The sequence below is a fragment of the Argiope bruennichi genome, chromosome 2 (genome assembly GCF_947563725.1).
Source record: "Argiope bruennichi chromosome 2, qqArgBrue1.1, whole genome shotgun sequence".
NCBI classification, from domain to species: Eukaryota; Metazoa; Arthropoda; class Arachnida; order Araneae; family Araneidae; genus Argiope; species Argiope bruennichi.
In genome coordinates this window covers 30,146,813-30,169,389 of record NC_079152.1, presented here as the reverse complement: position 1 = coordinate 30,169,389, position 22,577 = coordinate 30,146,813, and the positions used below count along the sequence as shown (strand labels likewise).

The following is a 22,577-nucleotide window of genomic DNA, read 5'->3' as shown; positions in this document are numbered from 1 at the left end:
GGAATATGTTCATCTAAATAATAAATTCAAAATTTTTTCAAGTTATTTTTTTTTTTTTTTTTTTTTTTTTTTTGTATATTCTAAAAATGTGACTTAGATTCAGGTCAGAGTTATAAATGTATATTTATAAAAGTTTTTGTTTCTTTATAGCTTCTAGTGCGTGTTTTTAGTTTTTTTAAAAAAATGTTTGCATGTATCTAGAATGCAGTATATTGCTTCGCAATTTAAAAAATATAAAAATGAAACCATACTTTTTCTTCTTTTTACATATAGAATAATTGAAAATTGAAGATCTGACCAATAAATGTGAAAGAAAAAAAATGTATACCATTTTCATTAGAGCTTACATACCTTTACATGCAAACTATTTTCTCGGAACATTTCTCGAAAGAGTTTTTTGTTAATTTTTTTATTAATTTTTTTTATATTAGATTATACAAAACAACAAGGTCTACTGGGTGTTAGAATTAAAATATCCCTATTTTAGTCACTATAGCAAATTGCAGGTAGGTGTATAGGTATAGGTACAATCTTGGTGCTATGCATTTCGAGACTTTAGGAAATGAATGTCTCAAGAACCAAATTCTGAAAATGTGTGATAACGGCCAATAATTTCTGTTATAGAACATATAATTTGGCCATCGTCATATAATCATTCAATCATAGTTGTCAAACATTATTTTTACAAATTGTAAGTTGTGTATAGCACTTCAGAGTGGCAGTACCTCCATTTTTTATACATTATTATTTATTAATTTTATTTTTTACATAATATTTACATCTATGAGCAATGTAGCGAAATTTCCATTTCTAAAGCTTTCCAATTAAGGAGGGAAAAGTTACATATTTCTGTTTATATAAATTTATTATTAACTGTATATCACTTAATATAAATCTGACTGAATTTCCACCCAGGCCGATTGTTTTTTACTGTGCATGCGCATTAGTGAAATGTTTTCTTTTTCTTTTTTTAATACACAAAATGTGAAGATGAAAAGACTGAAGAAAGGCACTGAAACCAAAAACTAATTGATTAATGAAACGAAATAAATTCAAAGGTGTTTTTTTTCACCCCAGCAAAGTTTTTCGCGTGTCTAAAATTTGCAGATAGATAATAAATGCAATGATGAATTTTGAAAATCGTTCAAAAATATTGTACTGTAAAGCTTTTTTTTTTTTATAGATCTGTACGATAAAAATTTCTCGACATATGTATTTATTTTAAACATACTCTTAAAGATATTTAGTTTTTTATCATCATTGAGCAGCTGTATAAATAAGAACTAAGGAATGCAGGAAAAATTACTGAAAACTTTTATTTGAAATTGAACTTTTAATTAAGTTTAATTATAAACTAGTAACTGCTTGATTAAAATTCCTCAAGTATGAATTTTTGGCTATTTTTGTTAACAACTTATTTACATCCTTATATTTACTAATTACTTAAACTGCTACTTTTTACTTAAAACTTTTATTCACTAAGTCGAGAAACTTGTTATACTTTTTAACTAATTATAAGCGCATTTATTATTAACTATTAAAGGCAAAATTTGATTTGCACAGAAATACATCACTGCATAATATTGTATTATAAGTTGCAGCATGTCCATTTTTACAATTGATGTCACTGTGTGCAGGAGATAATAACAGTTCTCAAAAACACTCAAATGCAATTTAATTAGTGCATGGAATCCAAAGAATTCCAAGATAAAAGCGAAAGAAAGTTTTCATTCTTACAAGTTGGATAATCATATCCCAATGCTTAGAAATGTACACTACCGAGATTTCGTATTCTTATGGCAATTATTATTATTATTATTTCCTTTTTTATTAATTGAAATTGGAACATTTTATTTCTAAACATGTTGTTCTTCAATCACTTGAATCAATGCTTTTTAATTTAAAATTAGAAAAGATTTAGTTTCATAATGAATTCTTTATTCCTCAAAAAATTTAATATTAATTTAAGTTATATCGTGTTTTGTTATATATTAAAAACAACTTAAACTGTCATATACATTTTCATAAATCTGCTATTTTATGTAAGTTATTTCAAACTGATTATATAAACTAATATAAAATTTCTTTCAAGCATATAAACATATTGTTTGTAAATTAGATATTGAAAAATAAGGGGCTTCATTTTAATACGTTGCATTTTTATTCTAACTTTTTTCTTATTCAGAAGACAGTTTGTGTTTTTTCAGACTGAGATACGTATCTTTTAACCTTTTCATAACATTGCCTGAAACATGAATGCTATTTATAGAAATTTATGAATAGCCAGAATACTTCTAAATAAATTATTATGTAGTTATATAAACTTATTCGTGTACTATTGTTTCAAAAAGTTTATAAATTTCGATTGTTATTAGTTAGTTGTTGTTTATTAATACTTTTCTGTTTATGTTATCTGCAATAAATGACAATTTTACTTTTATATAAAGATGCATTTTGCTTCATTAAGAATATTTTGTTGCCATGTAGTTGTAGATATTATGTTTTTTGTTGCTAATTGTGTTCTAGAAAAACTTACAACAATTTTTAATCTTAATAGTTTCAATGTTAATTTTATTGATTAAAAATTCAAACTAAAGAAACCAATAATTGTTTTATTTTAATATGAATTACAAGGATCTACGAGCTATTTGTATCTCTGTAAATAAACATAAAATAAAGTGATGAAATTTTTTTTTGTTCGCTTATTTGGCATTGATATATAATATATATTTTTTTCTATCTATATACTATAGAATAAAAAACAGCAAACTAGAATATCCTTTCCTCATTCCCTTTTTCTTTTTCATATACTAATATAATATAGTGACTTTTCGTCTGCGGAGAGGGTACAAATGTCCCGAATGCTAGTTTTAAGGGGATACGAAAACATAATATTAACGCATTTATGCCACTTTTTAAAGTGAAATATAATAAAAGGGCGAAAAATAAGGTCAAGCTATGTATACTTGCAAAACCATTGAAGGCGTCTGAGTGCGGAAAAAATTATACTATATGCGGGTTCCAATCGCTCTTGCCAAGCCATTGATACATCATACTCCATATTCGCTATGATCTTGGATACTAATATAATGTGCGCTGTTCTATTGTGATGAAAGCCGAATATATATTTCTATCTAAATCTTGATAGAGGTTTATAATTTTGGTGACCACACATCATATTTCATTTGTCATGAAAGCCAAATATAGGTTTTAGGCGTCTTCCTTTCTACCTATTGATAGAGGCCTATAATTTTGCCGACCACATATCGTATTTCATTTGTGGCAAAAGCCTGGTGTAGATTTTAGGCGTCTTTCTTTTTACCTACTGTTAGAGGTCTGTAATTTTGGTGACCACACACCATATTTCATTTCTGACAAAATATACAGACCGACAGAACAACCAGTTCTTCGTCGAATTTATTCCAACTTTTGAAATGTATTTTTTATTCTATCGAGGAAACAGCATGCTAAATTCCAATATCTTAAACTAGTCGCGCTTTTGAGTTACTTTGTACATATCGACATAGACAGATTTCATGCCGATAGATTTCGGGATTACGTTAAAAAGTAGCTCTTTTGAAAAACGTGATTTTTTTTTTTTTAAATTTAATTTTCTTAATGTAAGAATATTTCCTTTTATAAACCCGTTAGAATTTGGTTTTTAAGTCCATTTTTTTGGGAAATCACATTGTTTTTATATTTGCATTTATATACATAATGTTATGCTATTTTCCATCTTTAAAAATTATTTTTCTCAGATTTGAAATTCTAATATAATTTCTTCCAAAATAGAAACTCATAAATTAAAATCCAATGCATATTTTTTTGGTTCAAATTTGGTATAATGATTTCTCAATTATTTGTCAGTTATTAATTACTCAGTTGATGAACTACAGAATAAGTAATCTATTCATTTAGAAATATTCTACAGCTGTTATAATGCTTCACAATGCAAAAGAAAGGAAAAGAAAATTTCATGTTACTTAAAAATCGAAACCCGATATTTAAGGAGTGGATAGAAATACAACTTATTTTTTAGTTCAGGAACTAGGTAATATATTCCTTAAATTATATACAAAATTGTAAGCGAATATAAGAAAGCGAAGGAGAAAAAAAATAGAAATCAAGTTGTAACTTTAGTTGGTGATAAATCGCCAAATGTGACAACGTTCTGCATTATTTTCTAATATTTTCTAATAACCCTAAAAGCGAAAAATTGATACCTCAAAAGCGATAAATCGCCAATTTGTTCCCTACGTATTTTGAGGCTTCAACAATTTGTTGCATACGTATTTTGAGGCTTGAAAACCCTCAAACCATAGCAACATCATGTTCTCACATGATAACAAGTTTTGGAAGAATTCCTGAATTTTATTTAGTCGATTCTTTAGCTTATATTTTTCAATAATCATTTCCCGATGCATAAGTAGAAAAAAACCTGCACACAATTGCACATTTGTTCTAAATTATCAATGCATTTACAATTTCGGTGTAAAAGTCGTATATTGATATTCAACCATCTTAGCTTGATGTATTTTTAATGTCTTTGATTTTCGTTTTGTACCGAACGAATAAAAGAAAGAAAGAGCAAAACACGATCAAAATACTACATGAATCTTTTAGGCGTTACTTAAAAGTCCACAATATTACAAACTAGTTAACTCCTCGAAGCTTTCTCGCATATATTTTAATAATGGCGTTGTCCTAGAGAAAACTTTGAATGGCACAGGCGTACAATAGTTACGAAATAAAGAATTTGGCATGAATTTAGCATTCCAGTTGAATCTATCGCATTATCCTTGAAGACGTTTCCGGCTATTTATCCTTGTCTGTGGTAAAAGTATCCGAAAATTGAATTTAAATTTTCCCAATTCAATACTTCAATTTGTCAAAAAATTACATACGAAATTTGATTAAATCCTTTCATTATACACTCTTCATTCTCTCGTTAGATTTGACAAACTTTAATAGGTGTCAATACTATAGATGCTAATTATATGTACCAAATTTTATTAATCTAGCTCTCTATATTTTGTAGTTATCGTATCGTGTTGACTCATATTCGAACAGCCAAACGGATTGACTTCATTTGAAAGGATTTTGTAAAAAATTTGATTGGATTTTGGTCTAAGACCATATACTAAATTTCATCCGTTTAGCTCAAAGTGTTTTTATCTTTGTCAAATACAAATAAACAGCCATTTTTCTAAAAATGTGCTTTTCGAACTCGGATATGTCTAAAACGCGAAGATTTGACCAAAATTAAAACTCGAATTTTTTTATGATTATATTATTTTTTTTATACTTCGTATATGAAAAATTAAAAGTATAGTTTCTATTTGTATACTAAAATGTAAATAACTAATTTTTTAATCTAAAAAATCTGTAGGAGGGAGAAAAAAATTATAAATGTGTTACTTGCCGATATAATTATTATAAATAAATTGAACAATTTAATAGCATTCGTCGCATTTAAATGAATATTTATCTTATTTTTAAATTTTATTTCTTATAATATAATTTATTTTCCTTGTGCATTGTTTCCAACGACTCTATTTTTATGGGTTTTTTGTTTTGTTTTAACCACTAGATTTTTGATAAAAAAATATATTTTCCGCAATTATTTCTGAATTTTATGGCTACTCTAAATAAATTCGGAAAGCCAGTGATATCTAGTTCACTGTATATAAATAACTTTTTAGATGTTGTTTGAGCTGAAATGCAAGTTTTTATAAATCTCTTCAAAATATGCCTTGGTTACCTCTACGATTCAAATGCAAGTCATCTCTCCCGCAACCCTCCCAGGATGATTTGTAGGTACTATAAAAGCAAAAAGTTTTCTTTATCGCGGAACAGTCATGCATTGTTTATTGCATATATTTTGTTGTGAAAGATTTTTAAATGATGTGCAATCTTCTTCCTATAATTGTTTTAGAAAAAAATTATATTAATTTCTTTAAATGGAATTAGGAAAATTATTTTTACGTCTAGTTTGAATAAGGATAAACTTGTATTTTTTAAAATTATATCGCAACACTTACCAAAGTTCCATTGTGCAGTATTTCAGACATTATCTAACAAGATTCAGTCAATCTTATTTAGATCTCAGAATTTGCTTGCTAATCTTTCGATTTTTTAGCTAGGATAAGAAACGCTATTTAAATCAAAGCAAATACAAATAAACAGCCATTTTTCTAAAAATGTGCTTTTCGAACTCGGATATGTCTAAAACGCGAAGATTTGACCAAAATTAAAACTCGAATTTTTTTATGATTATATTATTTTTTTTTATACTTCGTATATGAAAAATTAAAAGTATAGTTTCTATTTGTATACTAAAATGTAAATAACTAATTTTTTAATCTAAAAAATCTGTAGGAGGGAGAAAAAAATTATAAATGTGTTACTTGCCGATATAATTATTATAAATAAATTGAACAATTTAATAGCATTCGTCGCATTTAAATGAATATTTATCTTATTTTTAAATTTTATTTCTTATAATATAATTTATTTTCCTTGTGCATTGTTTCCAACGACTCTATTTTTATGGGTTTTTTGTTTTGTTTTAACCACTAGATTTTTGATAAAAAAATATATTTTCCGCAATTATTTCTGAATTTTATGGCTACTCTAAATAAATTCGGAAAGCCAGTGATATCTAGTTCACTGTATATAAATAACTTTTTAGATGTTGTTTGAGCTGAAATGCAAGTTTTTATAAATCTCTTCAAAATATGCCTTGGTTACCTCTACGATTCAAATGCAAGTCATCTCTCCCGCAACCCTCCCAGGATGATTTGTAGGTACTATAAAAGCAAAAAGTTTTCTTTATCGCGGAACAGTCATGCATTGTTTATTGCATATATTTTGTTGTGAAAGATTTTTAAATGATGTGCAATCTTCTTCCTATAATTGTTTTAGAAAAAAATTATATTAATTTCTTTAAATGGAATTAGGAAAATTATTTTTACGTCTAGTTTGAATAAGGATAAACTTGTATTTTTTAAAATTATATCGCAACACTTACCAAAGTTCCATTGTGCAGTATTTCAGACATTATCTAACAAGATTCAGTCAATCTTATTTAGATCTCAGAATTTGCTTGCTAATCTTTCGATTTTTTAGCTAGGATAAGAAACGCTATTTAAATCAAAGCAGTAATATTTTTTCAAATAAATACTCATTCAAGTATTTGATCCCAAAAGAAGATTTCACCTCATTGTAAGATAGAGATATAAATTTAAAAAGAAGAAAAGAAAAGATAAAGTAGATAGTTAACAACAGTAAGACTGAACAAATCAAATAAAAAGGTAGCAAACCTGAAATTTTTAGAATATTGAGTGTATCGAAATTCCACCAAAAAATCGATTTGCTGTCAACAATAAATTGAAAACTCAAACGTCAAAATCAGTAATTAAAGGAATTTTTTTTTAAATATGTAAGAAACGCAATAAAATAAATCTTTACATAATCAATCTTTTCATAATAAAGCAATAAAATAAAATTATAAGTGTAAGCAAAAATTTTAGTTTTACAAACTAATTAATTAAATGTTAAAAATCAAACTGAAATATTAAGGATTTAGAACAGAGATCTGTACCGTAATGCGAAAAAGAAATTGCTTTTAATTAGTTGCTTCTTAAAAATTAATGTGAATAATCATAATAATGTAATATAATATACTTAAGAAAACAATGAATCAGTCTCCCAGATCGAAACACTGGTCCTATTTCGTCAATTTTTATTTCGTATGAAAGCTCGTGGTCTTTAGATATGTAATCAATATTTATGTATTATCTTTATCCATCTACAGTCTTATCTTTATGTATTTTTAGGGCCGCGGTGGCCTGGTGGTAAGGTCTCGGCTTGTGAGCCGTAGGGTTTCAGGTTCGAGACCCGATTCGTCATGCCAAACGTCCTCCCACTGGTGTGGAGAGGTGGGTGCCAACTCAGGTGTCGTCCTCGTCATCTGACCGCGGTTCAAAATTACGAGGTCCGTCCCAAAATAGTCCTAGTGTTGCTTTACAACGGGACGTTAATATAACTAAACTTATCTATTTTTAGTCTGTCCTTTATCCATCCAACATTTTCGATATAAATCGGAAAAACACTATTTCATTATACAGTCTGATACTGAAGACATATTGTTCAGTAGATGACTATCACTCTTCTACTTGTGGACATATTGCTTTTGTAAGTGTGTGAGAAAATTTTCGCATACTCACAAAAATAATATAATTTTTTTTTTTTTTTTTTTTTTTTTTTTTTTTACTAAACAGTGATTAAATTATTTTTGATAATATTTTATCGAAGTCTCCAAACGTTTATAGAATCTTGTATTTCGTTCATACTTTTTGATGTATATCATAAATTTCGATGCAGCTTACTTTATAGATATGTTACGACTATTATCTTGAAAAAACAGCATTTGTACCTCGTATATTTAATGCCATTAAATTGTAGACAAACAGAAACAATCTGTTCAAAAAGTTTATAGAACAAAAATGTAATTTTAGATGAACATTGTGGTGCTAATTATAATGTGGAATCATAACCTAATAAATATATGTAGGAAAAGGCAAGAGATAATTTCTTCTATGTTTTCAAAATGCTTAAAACTTCGATAAGATTTTAAATACTAGATAAGACTGTTGAGAAAAAACTTTTACATCGTTCAAAAAGTATGATTTATCTTCATTAACTCGTAGGACGCCATATGAGCCAAGATCTCGTCCAGGAAGAATTCGTGAGACGGATATTCGCTGAGATAGATGGGCACAGAGAATGACTTCAAGTCGGAAAATGTCGGTTCGCTAAATTACTAAAGTTTTGTGGTTGTAAATGTCCAAGAACACTGTTTATAAACGAATTACAGAATCTTGCTATACGATCTACGTAGAAATGGCCCGCAGATTACTACTTCAAAATTTCAAATTAGTAAAAGAATACAATGAACTCATATATCATAAGATGATAAATGGGCGACTATAATTTTTAATGACGGAGGAAAAATATGGACCCCAGATGGACCTGACGGGAATATAAAATATTGACACGATTTACGAAAAGAACACAGGAATTTTTTCAACAGGCAAAGTAATGGTGGATCTGAGATGATGTGGGCGTTTTTCGGTTTTAACGATCAAGTGAGTTTGGCCTTTTTAGATGGCAGACAGAATCCTCCCATATACATAGAAAGACTAGAAAATATAGCCATTTCAGAAAACTTAGAGACAGGAAGCTGGAAATATCAGCATGATAATGTTTCTACCCGAACTTCAAAGCTATGAAAAATTATTTGAACTCAGAAAATGTTGCTGTAGATCAATTAACAATGCGAGGGGCATTATATCTCAGAAGATATTTAAATGCCTTGAAGACAACCATAGAAAATGCATGGTACAAATTGAATCTGAAGATATTAAAAACCTTAATTATATCGTGTATACGATGTCATGCTGAAAAATTAAAAGACTTTAAACTATTAAGACATTGTATTCAGCATCTTTTGTTAAAATATATGTTCTACAAATTTTCTAGACATCTAATATTTCCATTTTGTTATATAATTGATATACAAATTGTTATTTTTTTAAAAAAATATTTCTTTGAATGCAAATCTTATGTGTTTTGAATAAACATATTTGCAATTGGTATTTGTATGCCTTTTCGTTTTGCTGAAACATATATTTTACTAGAATCTGTAAACTTTTGAGATAGAGTTTAAATTACTTTAATGGAGATATTATATCCATTAATTATTTTAGTAGAAACTATCGTGACCTTGAATTGTGAGCGTCAAATAATTGTTAGAGTCAAAGTTCAAAATTGTCAAAGTTATTGATACTTAATCATTTTATTTATTATCAATAATAGACATTAAATATTTGATACATTAAATGGAAATGATATACATTAAAATGACGCTGATTGCTGATTACGATCAATCAGAAAATTGTTATGAATTTATCATATTGCTTATTTGAGCAATTAGTTCTATGGTAAGAAAGATAATTTTACAAATATAATAATGGCCATTGAACGAATGCCAAGTTAATGTCATCCATTCTTGGCAATAAACTTTGTGGCGATTTTATACCCTGCTGAGGAATTTGGAAACTTTGGCGACACAAAGAAGTGACTCAGAACGTTGAAAGTTATTGATGTTAACTCTATTACAGCTCTAAATCCAGTGTTTGTTCTAGAGTATTCGATGCCCAGATGCAGGAACTGTAGCTGAGTTGCGCAGTCAAGAGTAGCCAACCCTTCATATGCAGAAAATCACTAAGAAAGAAATTGGAAAAGGAATATGAAAAGGTGAAAAGTAAAATCTTAATGTTAATAACACCTGACCCCTATTACGAAAATTCTAGAGAATAAAATTTTTCTTCTTCAAGAAGCTCTTGAAATCACCCAAGAGATCAAAAACATCTTCAAGGTATTTCTTAGCCTGCTAAAAATAACAAAATTAGCCAGGATAAAAAACAATCAAAATTGAAAGAAATAGATAATTCTCAATGTTCTCACGGAGTAATTGAAGTTAACCCTCCTTTTTATCTTCCCTGTCATCTCTCCTGATTTTTGATTGACCCATCACCAACAATTGGAAATCCATCATCATCATCCTAGGACTAGCTAAGACGGCCCTTCCTTACCGCACCCTTAGTCTAACTGAATTATTTCGCCAATGACCACTATAATATATCCCTCCACCCTCAAATTGCCCCCATATATACTACCAGCGGACTTTGGTTCCTTTCATATTTTGTCAGAAAACAAACGCTGAGGACACTTATTCAAGTCAGGCATTTTCTTTTTCCAGCTAGTATCGGAGGTAACTTGCTTTTTCGAGGCGAGTACTCCCTGAAGCACCGAATTTCGAGAGTAGTCAGCAGTGATTGGTCGTCAGTTGAGTTGATACTTGTTTTAAAGGGGATTTACATGATTTTAAAGTTAGAATTTTAATTAAAAAGTAATCGAAATTATTATTTTTTTTATTATTTCAGAGCATATTATAAACCAAAGATTATTCTTAGAGCACTTTGAAGGAAAAGCGTTCAATATTACACCAACTTCGTTTCCATATAACCCTTTTCTGTGATTTTAATAAGCTTTTAAACATATTTTTAAGTGCATTTCACTGCAATATTTTTTAATGTTTTAATTATTTGATTTATACTCAAGCAAAATGTTTTTTTTGTCTGTGTAAGTGCTTGTATGAATGTTATTGATATTAAATAACAAAGAGTAAATTTTAAAAAATAAAGATTGACGAATCAAATTAAAAGCATTATGGTATGAGAGGTTTTTGAATATCCTTTCGGCGAGAGGTTTGAATATCCTTTTTAATTTTTCTTCGAAACGAACTTTATTCTTCTATAAATAAACTACAAGAAACGAATAACTAGAACTCATACTTCCATTTGTTAACTTTATTAGATATCAGGAAATCTGTTTTCATTAAAATTTAAACAGTAGCCAAAGGAAAAAAAAAATCTTAAATACATAATTGAGTAGAAATTATCTAGATTAAAAGGATTGATGAGAATACAAGAAAAATTGATCAATGGAAAGTAATAAATGAATAAATAAAAAAAACCCCTTCAGTATCTGCTTTCATTGACGAATGTTAAAATACTCTGATGCTTCTGAGTAAATTTTCTTCAAAATTATTAGTATCAGAAAATATACTCTTAGCCTATATACTTTCGTCTTCTTATACTTACACCGTATATACGTAGCGTATATACTTACGCCTTACAAATTTCATACATCGTTACTATCAGATTAAAATTTAGACAAAAATATATGTGTTTATGACAGGAAATGTTTTTTACAAAGTAGTGTAATGGAATATTGTAAGTTGAATTTGCAAATATATTTTACTATTTTCTTTAGATTCATATATCTACATTGGTTCTATTGGGGTCATTATATTCTCTAAAAAGTTGCAAACGCCATTTCTCAGAACTTATTTAATTGAACGACGATCATTTTTTACTTTTAGTACAGGTAGTATAGAGGAAGTATAGAAATCGTCAAAAAATTAGAACTCGAGATTTTGATCAATCTCCACATTTTAAATCTCTCTGACTTCGAAAAACACATTTTTGGAAAATGTTCGTCCGTCTGTCTGTCTATCTATCTGTGACAAAGATAACTTAAAAACAATTTGATCTAGACGGATAAATTTGGCATACGGTCTTTATACCAAATTTGTAGATTTTTATAAAATTTTGACCAAAATCCACTTAGATGAAGTCTGTCTGTCTGGTTATTTGAATATAATTTAACAGGATAATTACAAAACAAATAGAGCAAGGCAGATAATATTCGATACACAAAATTAGCATCTATAATTTCGACACTTTTCAAACTTTGAGTCAAATCCTATAAAGGATTGACCATCTGTCAGTCTTTACTTTCAGAAACATGTAAATGTGATAACTTGTGGTCGTAACATCATAAGCCAGATAACAACTTCCGAAGAAGAGTGTACACTTTTGTCTAGTGGCTTTGTTACTCGGCTATAAACCCTAACGTTGCGAGTTTGAACCTCAAACATGCACATTGGTGACCCTGGTTCTGAACAACCGCATCCTTCGTTCTGCTGTCGTGGCTCCATCTACCGGCAGCAACCACTCACACACGCTCGCCGTCGCCCGCCATAACACTTGGCGCGATATCAACGTTCGTTGCTCGCCATAACGCTTGGCGCGATAATCACGTTCGTCGCTCGCCATAACTTGCGCTATAAACTCTACCGACTCACTGGTGGGGGACTATTGTGGTGGTAACATCATAAGCCAGATAACAAGTTCCGGAGAAGAGTGCACACTTTTGTCTAGTGGCTTTGTTACTCGGCTATGAACCCTAACGTTGCGAGTTCGAACCTCAAACATGCACAAACTCAAAGGCGCGATTACTTAACTATATCAAATATAATACGTGATTTTGTGATAATATTTATAGTTCTGTGTCAAATTTTTGTTCCTTTCCGTTGGGAAAAAAGCGTCTAAAAAAGAAATTCGATTTGGGGATACTGTTAACCGCATGCCAAAGACTAAACGCCAATTAACTCGCCAAGCATCCGTGTCATCACACGATAGATTCAGTAAAATGCTATATTTAGGCCAAATATTAATATTTTGAAACCATTGTATGCCACTGCCATGCAAGGCATTCTCCGGGATAACACCTTTATTAGAGACTATGAGAGAGTTTTAACAGAGCACTTTTGATGGTTTAAAACTTTTATTTGCAAATTTAAAAAAATCGTTAAGTTGCCAAAAATACTCAACTGTTCCGACTTATCTGGAATATCAGTTCATTTTATCTTCATCTTTTACCAAATATAAATAATCATGTTACGCATATTATAAAATATGAAAAAAATTTCAGAAACTCACTTTTTCAAAATAAATCCAACGCATATTTTTTTTATATATATGATCTATTTACACTTACGCAAAAATCATAAAAAAAATATAAATAAATAAATAAACGAAATGAATTTTTAATCCGAGGCATTCTGAAATCTAGAATGCGCAATGTGGTTTCTTACTAATGGAATGAATGGTGACATTGGCAAAATATAATAAATAAATTAAAAAATTAGAAAAAAAAATCATTTAGTTAACCATTTGAAATTCAAGAATCAATAAGAGATTAAAAGATTGCCTATATTTTACTATTCCACTCATTGTTTTTCCTTTCGGTTGATTTATACATATTGGTCATATACAAGTGGTCAAAAAAGCAGGATGTAAGGATGCTAAGGATAAGGTGCTATGAACTTTCACTAAATTCGGGAGCAAAATCTTTGAATCTTCTTCTCTGTGATATTTATTACTCTAAATAAAATATGCTAATTTTTTTTATTTTCTATTTTGTAGTCTTTAATTTGTTTCGTAATTCATTGTTATGGATATTATGAAATCTAAAAATTAATATTTCTCGAATTAATTTCTAGATGACACTCCCTATGTCAAATCAATTTTTTGCTAAGTTAATTTATCAACATAATCAAGAGCTTCAAAGTTATTAACATATCCTGTTGTCATTTGGATAAAACTATATATAATTTTCAGAACTCTAATACTTAAGGAAGTGAGTAAAGTATCGAGAATAAGATTCTATCACTACAAACTTGACACATGCCGAATAAAACGGAACACTTTGGAGAAAAAAATTATATGGCTACAATACTATATATATATATATGTTCAAACAGAATCTAGGCTCACTCAAAAAGCTAAAAAGTGAATAAAATGAATTTTCGTAGCGAAATGAAATATATATACTTTTTATTCTTATCTAAATTATTTATAACACTTAATGTTGATGAACAAAATTAATTATATTTTTTTCTCATTTTAATTTCAACAATTTTTTTATCGTTTATCGACTGCTAGTTTTTCCTGACTGATCTGAGCTGTTGGAAAGAACTGGCCGAAATATTTTGCTCATGGTTCAAAATTGATTTAATTTTCAAATCGTTCCGATGGTTCTGAATTTGAATTTATAACAATCATATGGATTTTGTATTATGAGCATGAATTGATTCTTGTGACGTTTTTTGTTATTTTCCCGTGTATGAATTATAGAGAAAGTATTGTAATCGTCAAAAATCCGAACTCGATATTTTCACGAATTTCAACATTTCAAATCTATCTGAATTCGAAAGACCATTTTTGGAAATGTCTGTCTGTGTATTACAAAGATGACTTAAAAAGACTTTGAGCTAGATGGGTGAAATTTGGTATTCACACTTTACACCTAACTCGTAGATTTCTATTAAGTTTTAAGAAAAATCATTTCATAGGAAATCGATCTGTCCGGCTGCTCGAATATGAATTAACACGATATCTTAACTACAAAGCAAAGTGATATAGATCGATAGAATTCAGTACAAAGATATAACATTTATAGAGTAGGCAATTGTGAGTCAAATATAACAAGGGGTTGACAGTCTATTAGTCTGTACTTTCGGAAATATGTAAACTTGATAATTCAAAAACGAATGATTTAAATATACGAAATTTCGTATGGAATTTTGTGATTACATGTGTAGATTTTATGTTAAAATTTTATTTTAAGAAGTTTTATTTTCAGTTCAGAAGAAAGTGTCTAAAATCCCAAATTCTACTTTCGGATACTTTTAATCGCATGCCAGGAATTATTTGTCAAAAAAAAAAAAAAAAAAAAAAAAAAACGCTTGCCAATGATTACATGACAGATTCAGTAAAAGTGTTAAATTTACAGTTCATTTAAGGTAATTTCGTTATTGCCAAGCGTTTCATTTAAGGTTAAAGCGTTATCTGCCTTACCCAAGGTTTACAAGGTCCGACCAAAGGTGTGAAAAGTGAGAGAGAAAATTTTGGGGAGACTACTTACACTGATCTTTATATGCCTATTCATAGTAGAAAGAAAATCTGATTAGAGAAAATTATCTCGATTTTTGTACAAAAATCCAACATTTAATTCCTTTCACTATATCTGTAATATTTAAAAAAAAATTAATTTGCTTCAAGAGTAATAATTCATTCTCATTTTAAGACAGAAATTCTTTGAAATACAAAATAGATTAATTTTGTTTGGATAGATACTGCTGAGTGATATTTGTGAATAATTTATTTTTTTAATTTGCTTTTTTTCATAGGTGAATTTTTGTCCCTATATGAATTGGAAAAAAAATATTCCTTAATATTAAAATATTCCAGATAAAAGTATTTCTGAAGCCCATTAAAAAACTATTGATCATCATGAATAGAATTCATAATTAAATATATGTAAAATACACAGGAATATGGTGAATATGTGACGACATAAGTGGGGAAAAAAATTATTCATGCATCACGTGATATGCGTTCAACTTGAAGTAGGTATCTATATGCAAGAAAAAAAAATATCTGGCAACAATCCAAATGAATTTTGCGTCTGCTCCGTAACACTTATGTTAGTTTCGTTCGTTTTCGTGTGATGTTAGTTCATAGGAAAACGATCAACAATGTAATTAACTGCAATTAATTTTATTTATTCTAGTCATTGTAGTCTCATGCTTGACACATAGGTGCTCGCTTTACAGTCCTTGTTAAACAAGGTGCAAACTGCATTTAGACTTTCAGCTTTGTTAGCATTTAACAAATTTTAAAAATGTTCGTCGGTGGCGGCATGGCGTCTCCAAAAACTATAAAAAAACATACGAAAAAACACCGTCGACATCATCACCATCATAGTCATCATCATAATTTCCATCCACCTCAAGATTTACAACTATCAAATCTAGAAGCATCTCAGGTAAGGTTTACAAACACTGCTACAATGTTTTGAATTATTCGTTTGTATCATTATTACCAGATGTACGTTCGTGTTTAATACTTAATATTCTTTCTGTTTCTGTTAATTTTAAGTTTGATTGCTGTTTTAAGGAGCAAATGATTTTATGTAGAAGTAGATGTCCATGAGCTAAAATTATTAAAAATATTTCACATAAACTATTTTCATTAATGATTTTCTCTTTGAGCAAAAAAAAATTAATTTATACATTTCACATTATGAATCGCTATATATCAGTCAATTCCTTGTGAACAAAAAGTAAACAAAGAGAATATTGCTTATGAATTTAATCTTCAAATTTGTTGTCTTATGTGTAAAATGAGAAATCTTGTATAGGAATATATCAGTAAAAATATTATATTTATTGAAGTATTTTCATGGGAATATAGGAACTATTATTGTTGATGGTTTAAAGCATGCTTACATTCTTATGTGCTTTTAAAATTAGTCTAAATATGAAATTTATTTTCTTAAATTGTAGAAGTTTTAACGTATAACTCAAGGCTTTTTTCAAATATTTAACTAATTTTTAATAAGGCTTTTTTTAAATATTAGAAACATAAAAAGATTTCTTTGAATGATTTTTACTTAACAAAAACAATAACCTTTTCACCAAACATCTTGTGCCTATTTCTTGTGTGTTAATTATTTTTCTTGAAGAATTCCATGTCATTTTTTTTTTTAATAAAAGAACAAAAGAAAATATTTAGAAATTTGGCTGTCAAACACAAAACAGTGTATATTTATTTTTAAAAAAAGGACTAATGTGCTATAACATAATAAAAAAATTGTAATTTTTACAAACTGTTGGTTTTGGCATGATAGAGAGATGATCCAGAGATGTTAGAAACTGCTCCTGTTTATAGATGCAATGTTTTTATGTGAATAAATGAAATATTCTAGCAATTTTTACAAATTTAGTCTCCAAAGATCCTTCAAAATGTATTACTACATTTATTGGATATTTGTATTTATTAATGAGTGAAATCGAATTATACTGAATATAGAACTGACTGAAGAAAATATCATGTTATGTTATGCCAATAAGAATTTAGATTGACATTTATTTTAGTTATAATTACTTTTTCACATTTTATTCACTCCATGCAAAATTTTAAAAATCCAGAATTGCACAAATGATGACCATGGAATTGCAAACAGACTCTGACATTTGTCATGTATTAGTCAGTATCAAAACTATCAGATTCTTTTGTTAAATTTCTGATGTACCTCAAGTATATCTGAAAATATGTACGTGCTTAGCTGTAATAGAAAAAGTAGTCTTTTGTTGTATTGGATTTTTTTTTTCTTATTGGATTGTGATGTTTGTAGGATCATTCGAAGTTATATTTGATAAAAATAAATGATAAGAAATTTTAATTTTATAAAAAATAAATATCTAAATGATTTTTATAGAAACTCTAATATATCATAAATTGTAGTATCAAATTAAATCACTTAAGAATAGTAATGTATTTTTATTTTCTCCTAAGCATTTACTTATCACAAACTCTAATGTGAATTGAGTCTGAAGGTGTAATTGTTTTTATTTATATACATTATTGACATACAAATCTACTCGCATGTTGTCACATAAATAATAGTGGAATATCTCATCAAATGTATTTAAAGATACATTTATTGCAGGAATTATGGTTTAAACTATTTTATCGTATTGTTCCTACTTCTGTTTTATGTGTATTCTACAAAACCATTTTTGTATTCACAATTAATTAATAAGAAAAAAGTTGCTCCATTATTTTTCAAAGCATTGCTTCATCTTTATATTTTATCAATAGGCATCATCTACCATCTCTTTTCGGACATTTTTAAAATGTTATTAAGATAGAGGAAAAAATCTTTTTGAATATTAGAAGAAATTTGCTAAATTTTTAAAATTCTTTTTAGAAGCTCTGTCTTAATCTACCATAGTAAAGAAGCTAATTGTTTTCTATTTTCTTTGTGTAAAAATACATTTAAGATTTTTTTAGTCATTTTAGATCATTTCATTAGGTCATTAGTTCACAAGTATCTGTATATGGTTGAATACAGCAGAAAATTAAATGATGGATTCTGTTTTTTGATTCAAATAGTTTTTATGTAATATTCCATATCATTCAATTTTTTTTTAATAATTTAATTATTGATTTCTTTATTATAACATAACTTTATATAATTATGATTGTATGCTTTGCTGTTCTTTGTGATTACTTATTTAAAATTGTTTTCAAGATATAAAATAGAAAAATATGAAATTTTTCATAAATAATTTTTTTGATTTTATTTTTGGGTGAAGAAATAACATAATTTTTTATAAATGCTATCATACAAGTTTATAATTTCATTGTGTGTTTGTTTTCCATTTGTTCTTTTAGTGTCCAAATAAGCAATTATTTTTGTCTAATAATAACTTATAAATCTGAGAAGCATTTAGCTGAAGTGGATAAATTATTTTTTTGATGTGTGATGAATACGAGGCAATCTGAAGATCATTTTATTCGCATATTATAAAAAATAATCGTAAACAAATATAAATTGGTAATTTATTATTGTTTTGTTATTGCCAATTTGCTATCTTTTTTATTATTGATTATAAACTTTATTATTGGTTATAAACTTATTATTTTTGATTAAACTAAACATTAAAAATTAAAAAGCCAGCTCAGGCAGTTGGACAATTAATCCTTATTCAGAGCTGAAGCTGTTGAAAACCATATTTAAGTAGATATTTAACTCTAATTTTAATAAAAATAGAGCTGGCTTTTATTTTAATATTGCCATTTCTATATTTTGTTTTAAAAAGGCTTTAGGGTTTACTGAGATCTCTGTGCAGTTTCTCCATAGGTTGATGCTTATAATCTCTTTTAAGGTAAATAAATATATATGGAATTAAAAATCAATTTAACCCATTTGTCAAAACACACTATGTTATTTGATAGTTTAAAGACATGATACATTGAATATATGTATATAAAATCATTTTTATTGAGCAATTGAATATTTTTTATACTTGTGTAATTTTTAGCTATCATATTAAAGTATGTTTTTCTTCTGATGCAAGATAGTCATTTTGATAATTAATTTTCACTAAGAAAAGAAAACTCTTTTGATTATCTTGTCATCATTTGTATATTTAACTTTTATAGAAATTCTCTTGGAACTACAAGTATATTTAATTGAATCATGAAACTAGAAAAGGAATTTTTCTTGTGAAATCTCATTATTACTATTTTATTGTTATGATTAGTAATTAGTATCACTGATCTAGCTCTAGATGCTAATGATCTAGAATTACTTACCAAATGGCTTCTTTGGCCCATGCACAAATCTTCTCTGTATTTTCATTTATTGAGATATCATGAGACCAGATTTCAATCATAGCTTTTTATTGAAATGTGGCCAATAAGACCACATCATCATTGCCATTCTCGCTGGAGAAACAAGAACCCTCATACTTATCTTATGACTTACCCACCGGAGGGATCCTGTAATGAACCATAAATGAATCAATCCCATCTATGTATATAGCAAAAGAATTTTTTAAATCATAAATTGGAAGGTAAATTTCAAACTTGAACTCATAAGAAACAAAATTTGCTAAGTTTCAAAGTGATATATTAAAAATTGGGAGTCAGTCATAAAATTACTTTGTATATATATAAAAAAAAAAATAGAATAATGAGAATTACCCATGGCACTTTAAAATTGACTTATAAATAATTGCTTTATCTTTTCTTCACAAACAGGTTAGCATAATATTGATTTCTTTTCTTTCTTTCTTTTTTCTTTTTTTTGAAACTGATGAAATTTAAAAAGTCCTAAGCATTAAACTATAATTATTCTTTCTTATTTGATTAGTTATTTTGATGGTAAGTTTTCCTTATCATGATTTTACGTAATGAGGAATAATGTCAGTGACAACATATTCTTTGTAATCAAATCATTGTGGATTGTTTACTGTCTAGGTCTGCTTAAATTAAAAAGGGCATCTCTTTCATTATTGCCATATTGAATTTTAAATATTGGAATGTTTATTGCTTGTATCATCTTTGTAAAAATAATCAAGTCCATTATCTTCTTGATGTAGTTTTCAAATGAAATTTAATTGTAATAAATAAGTTGACCTATTCTGAATTCCAAATATTATTTCTAAATTTGGATTCTCAAGCTAATTATTTATTTATTTTGTGAATGGATTTTCCATTTGCAACTCTATGCAAAAGGAAGAGATTTTTTTTTTTTTTTTGTTCATTTTATGTCTGGAGTATTGAGTTATTTTAATTTATTTAATTACCTGTTACGCATTTTTTTTTCCTCTCTGCTTTAAAAAACTTTGAATTGGCAATTCATAACTGACTTACTATTGATTACTAAGTTTTTATTTTTATAACACATTCAAAATGTGTTAGAATAATCGAACCAAATTAGGATCCTAAAAATATATCGATTTGTCTTTGGAATGGGGAGGGGGGGAACCCCCACCTCTTCTCACTTTTTTTTTTTTTTTTTTTTTTGCATATGAAAACCAGATTTTCCTACTTTATTTGTGTTTTAGGTGTTCATTGTATTTCTTAAGACACTTCTATTATAATACTATTTCACACACAATTTTTTAAGTGCTTGTATTATTGTTACTTTTTTTCCAACAATAATTATGTTCGTAGGTTAAGAATCCTGGAGTTTAAGCCCTGCATTATAACGCGCTGCACATTAACTTTGATTTGTAGGGCTTCGGGTCCGAATAGAATCTAAAGCCACTTAAAAAGTGAATAAAATTAATTTTCGTAGCAAAATGAAATATATATATATATATATAACTCTTATTCTTATCTAAATTACTTATAACAATTAATGTTGATGAACAAAATTCATTTTACTTTATTTTCTCGTTTTAATTTCAACATTTTTTTTATCGTTTATCGTCTGCTAGTTTTTGCAACAAGGAAGAAAAGTCGGGATATCAGTATATGTATCAACTTTCAGAAAATTATAAGCTAACAAAAACTCCGGTAAAACGATAAAAATGAAGTGTTTGGCCTTATTTCCAGTCGGGATACTTCAAATGATTAAATATGCCACGCCTCGTTTTAAACTTCGGAATCTAACGTTATGATACCATAGCATTTATTACTTTTTCGTATATGAAGTATAGAGCAAGTACTGTCAAAAAATTCGAACCCAATATTTTAACGAATTTTTATGTTTTAAATCTCCTTGAATTAGAAAAACATTTTTTTGCATTGTTTTTTTTCTTGGCTATGATAAAGATAATTCAAAAACGCTTTGAGCTAGTCTGAGGAAATTTGGTATATGGTCTTTACATCAAATTTTTAAGTTTTATCAAATTTTCTTCGAAATCCATTCAGAGGAAGTCTATCTGTCCGAATATGAGTTAACACGATATGATACCTACTAAACGAAGAGAGCTAGATAGATAAAATTCAGTGCACAGATTTAACATCTACAGATGTAGACAGGATCATATTTGAGTCAAATCCAACTAAGAGTTGACAATCTGTCCGTCTGTACTTTCAGAATTGCGTTTTGATGACTCAAAAACGCAATGACTTAAATATGTAAAATTTGATTTGAGATTTTTGTGACTACAATTGTATTCTTGGGTCAAATGTTGGTTCCTATCAGTTGGAAATAGCGTGTCTAAAACACAAATTCGATTTTCGGATACTAATTGTTAAATGTAGGAATTATTCGCCCTCCCCCCCCTCCCCCCCCCAAAAAAAAAAATCGGCAAGAATGACTCGATAGATTTAGTAAAAATGCTAGCTAAATTCACCGCAAAAAAATCAATATTTCGTAACTGTTGTTGGCGAATACCATGTAAGGTATGCTCAGTCTTATCCAGGGTCTACAGTTTTATGTGGGGATAAAAAAATTTCATTAGAGAGTATGTGATAAAGTTTTGGAAGACATAACTAACTGCAATTTTTAACATAAGTAATTGCAATTTATTCTTCTTCTGTAAGTTTTTTTGTTGTTTGCGATTTATGGATACAGGAAATAATATTGGCTGAATTTCTGTATCTTATAATAACTTCTAATTTATTCATGGAGTATTTCATTGCAGTGGAGGGGGGGGGGGTCATCTCCTTTTGAGAGACTTTAGGAACACTATTAGTGAGAAGCTTTAGCAGCACCTTATACTATATTTTATCGAAAAAATCTATTTCGTCCGATTTTTTTTTTGTGTATTTTATGTAAACTTGGTGTATTGAAAA

The 22,577-nt window shown here is 28.2% G+C and overlaps 1 protein-coding gene across 1 annotated transcript in view; it reads left to right on the top strand.

Moving 5' to 3' along the window:
- Positions 1 to 15,951: 15,951 nt before the first annotated feature.
- LOC129961833 (cytohesin-interacting protein-like) overlaps positions 15,952 to 22,577 on the top strand; it is a 50,883-nt gene continuing 44,257 nt past the window's right edge. Inside the window, exon 1 of the mRNA XM_056075412.1 lies at positions 15,952 to 16,302. Coding sequence (XP_055931387.1) covers positions 16,159 to 16,302 — 144 coding nt within the window. The 5' untranslated portion in view covers positions 15,952 to 16,158. The remainder of the gene's footprint in view (positions 16,303 to 22,577) is intronic.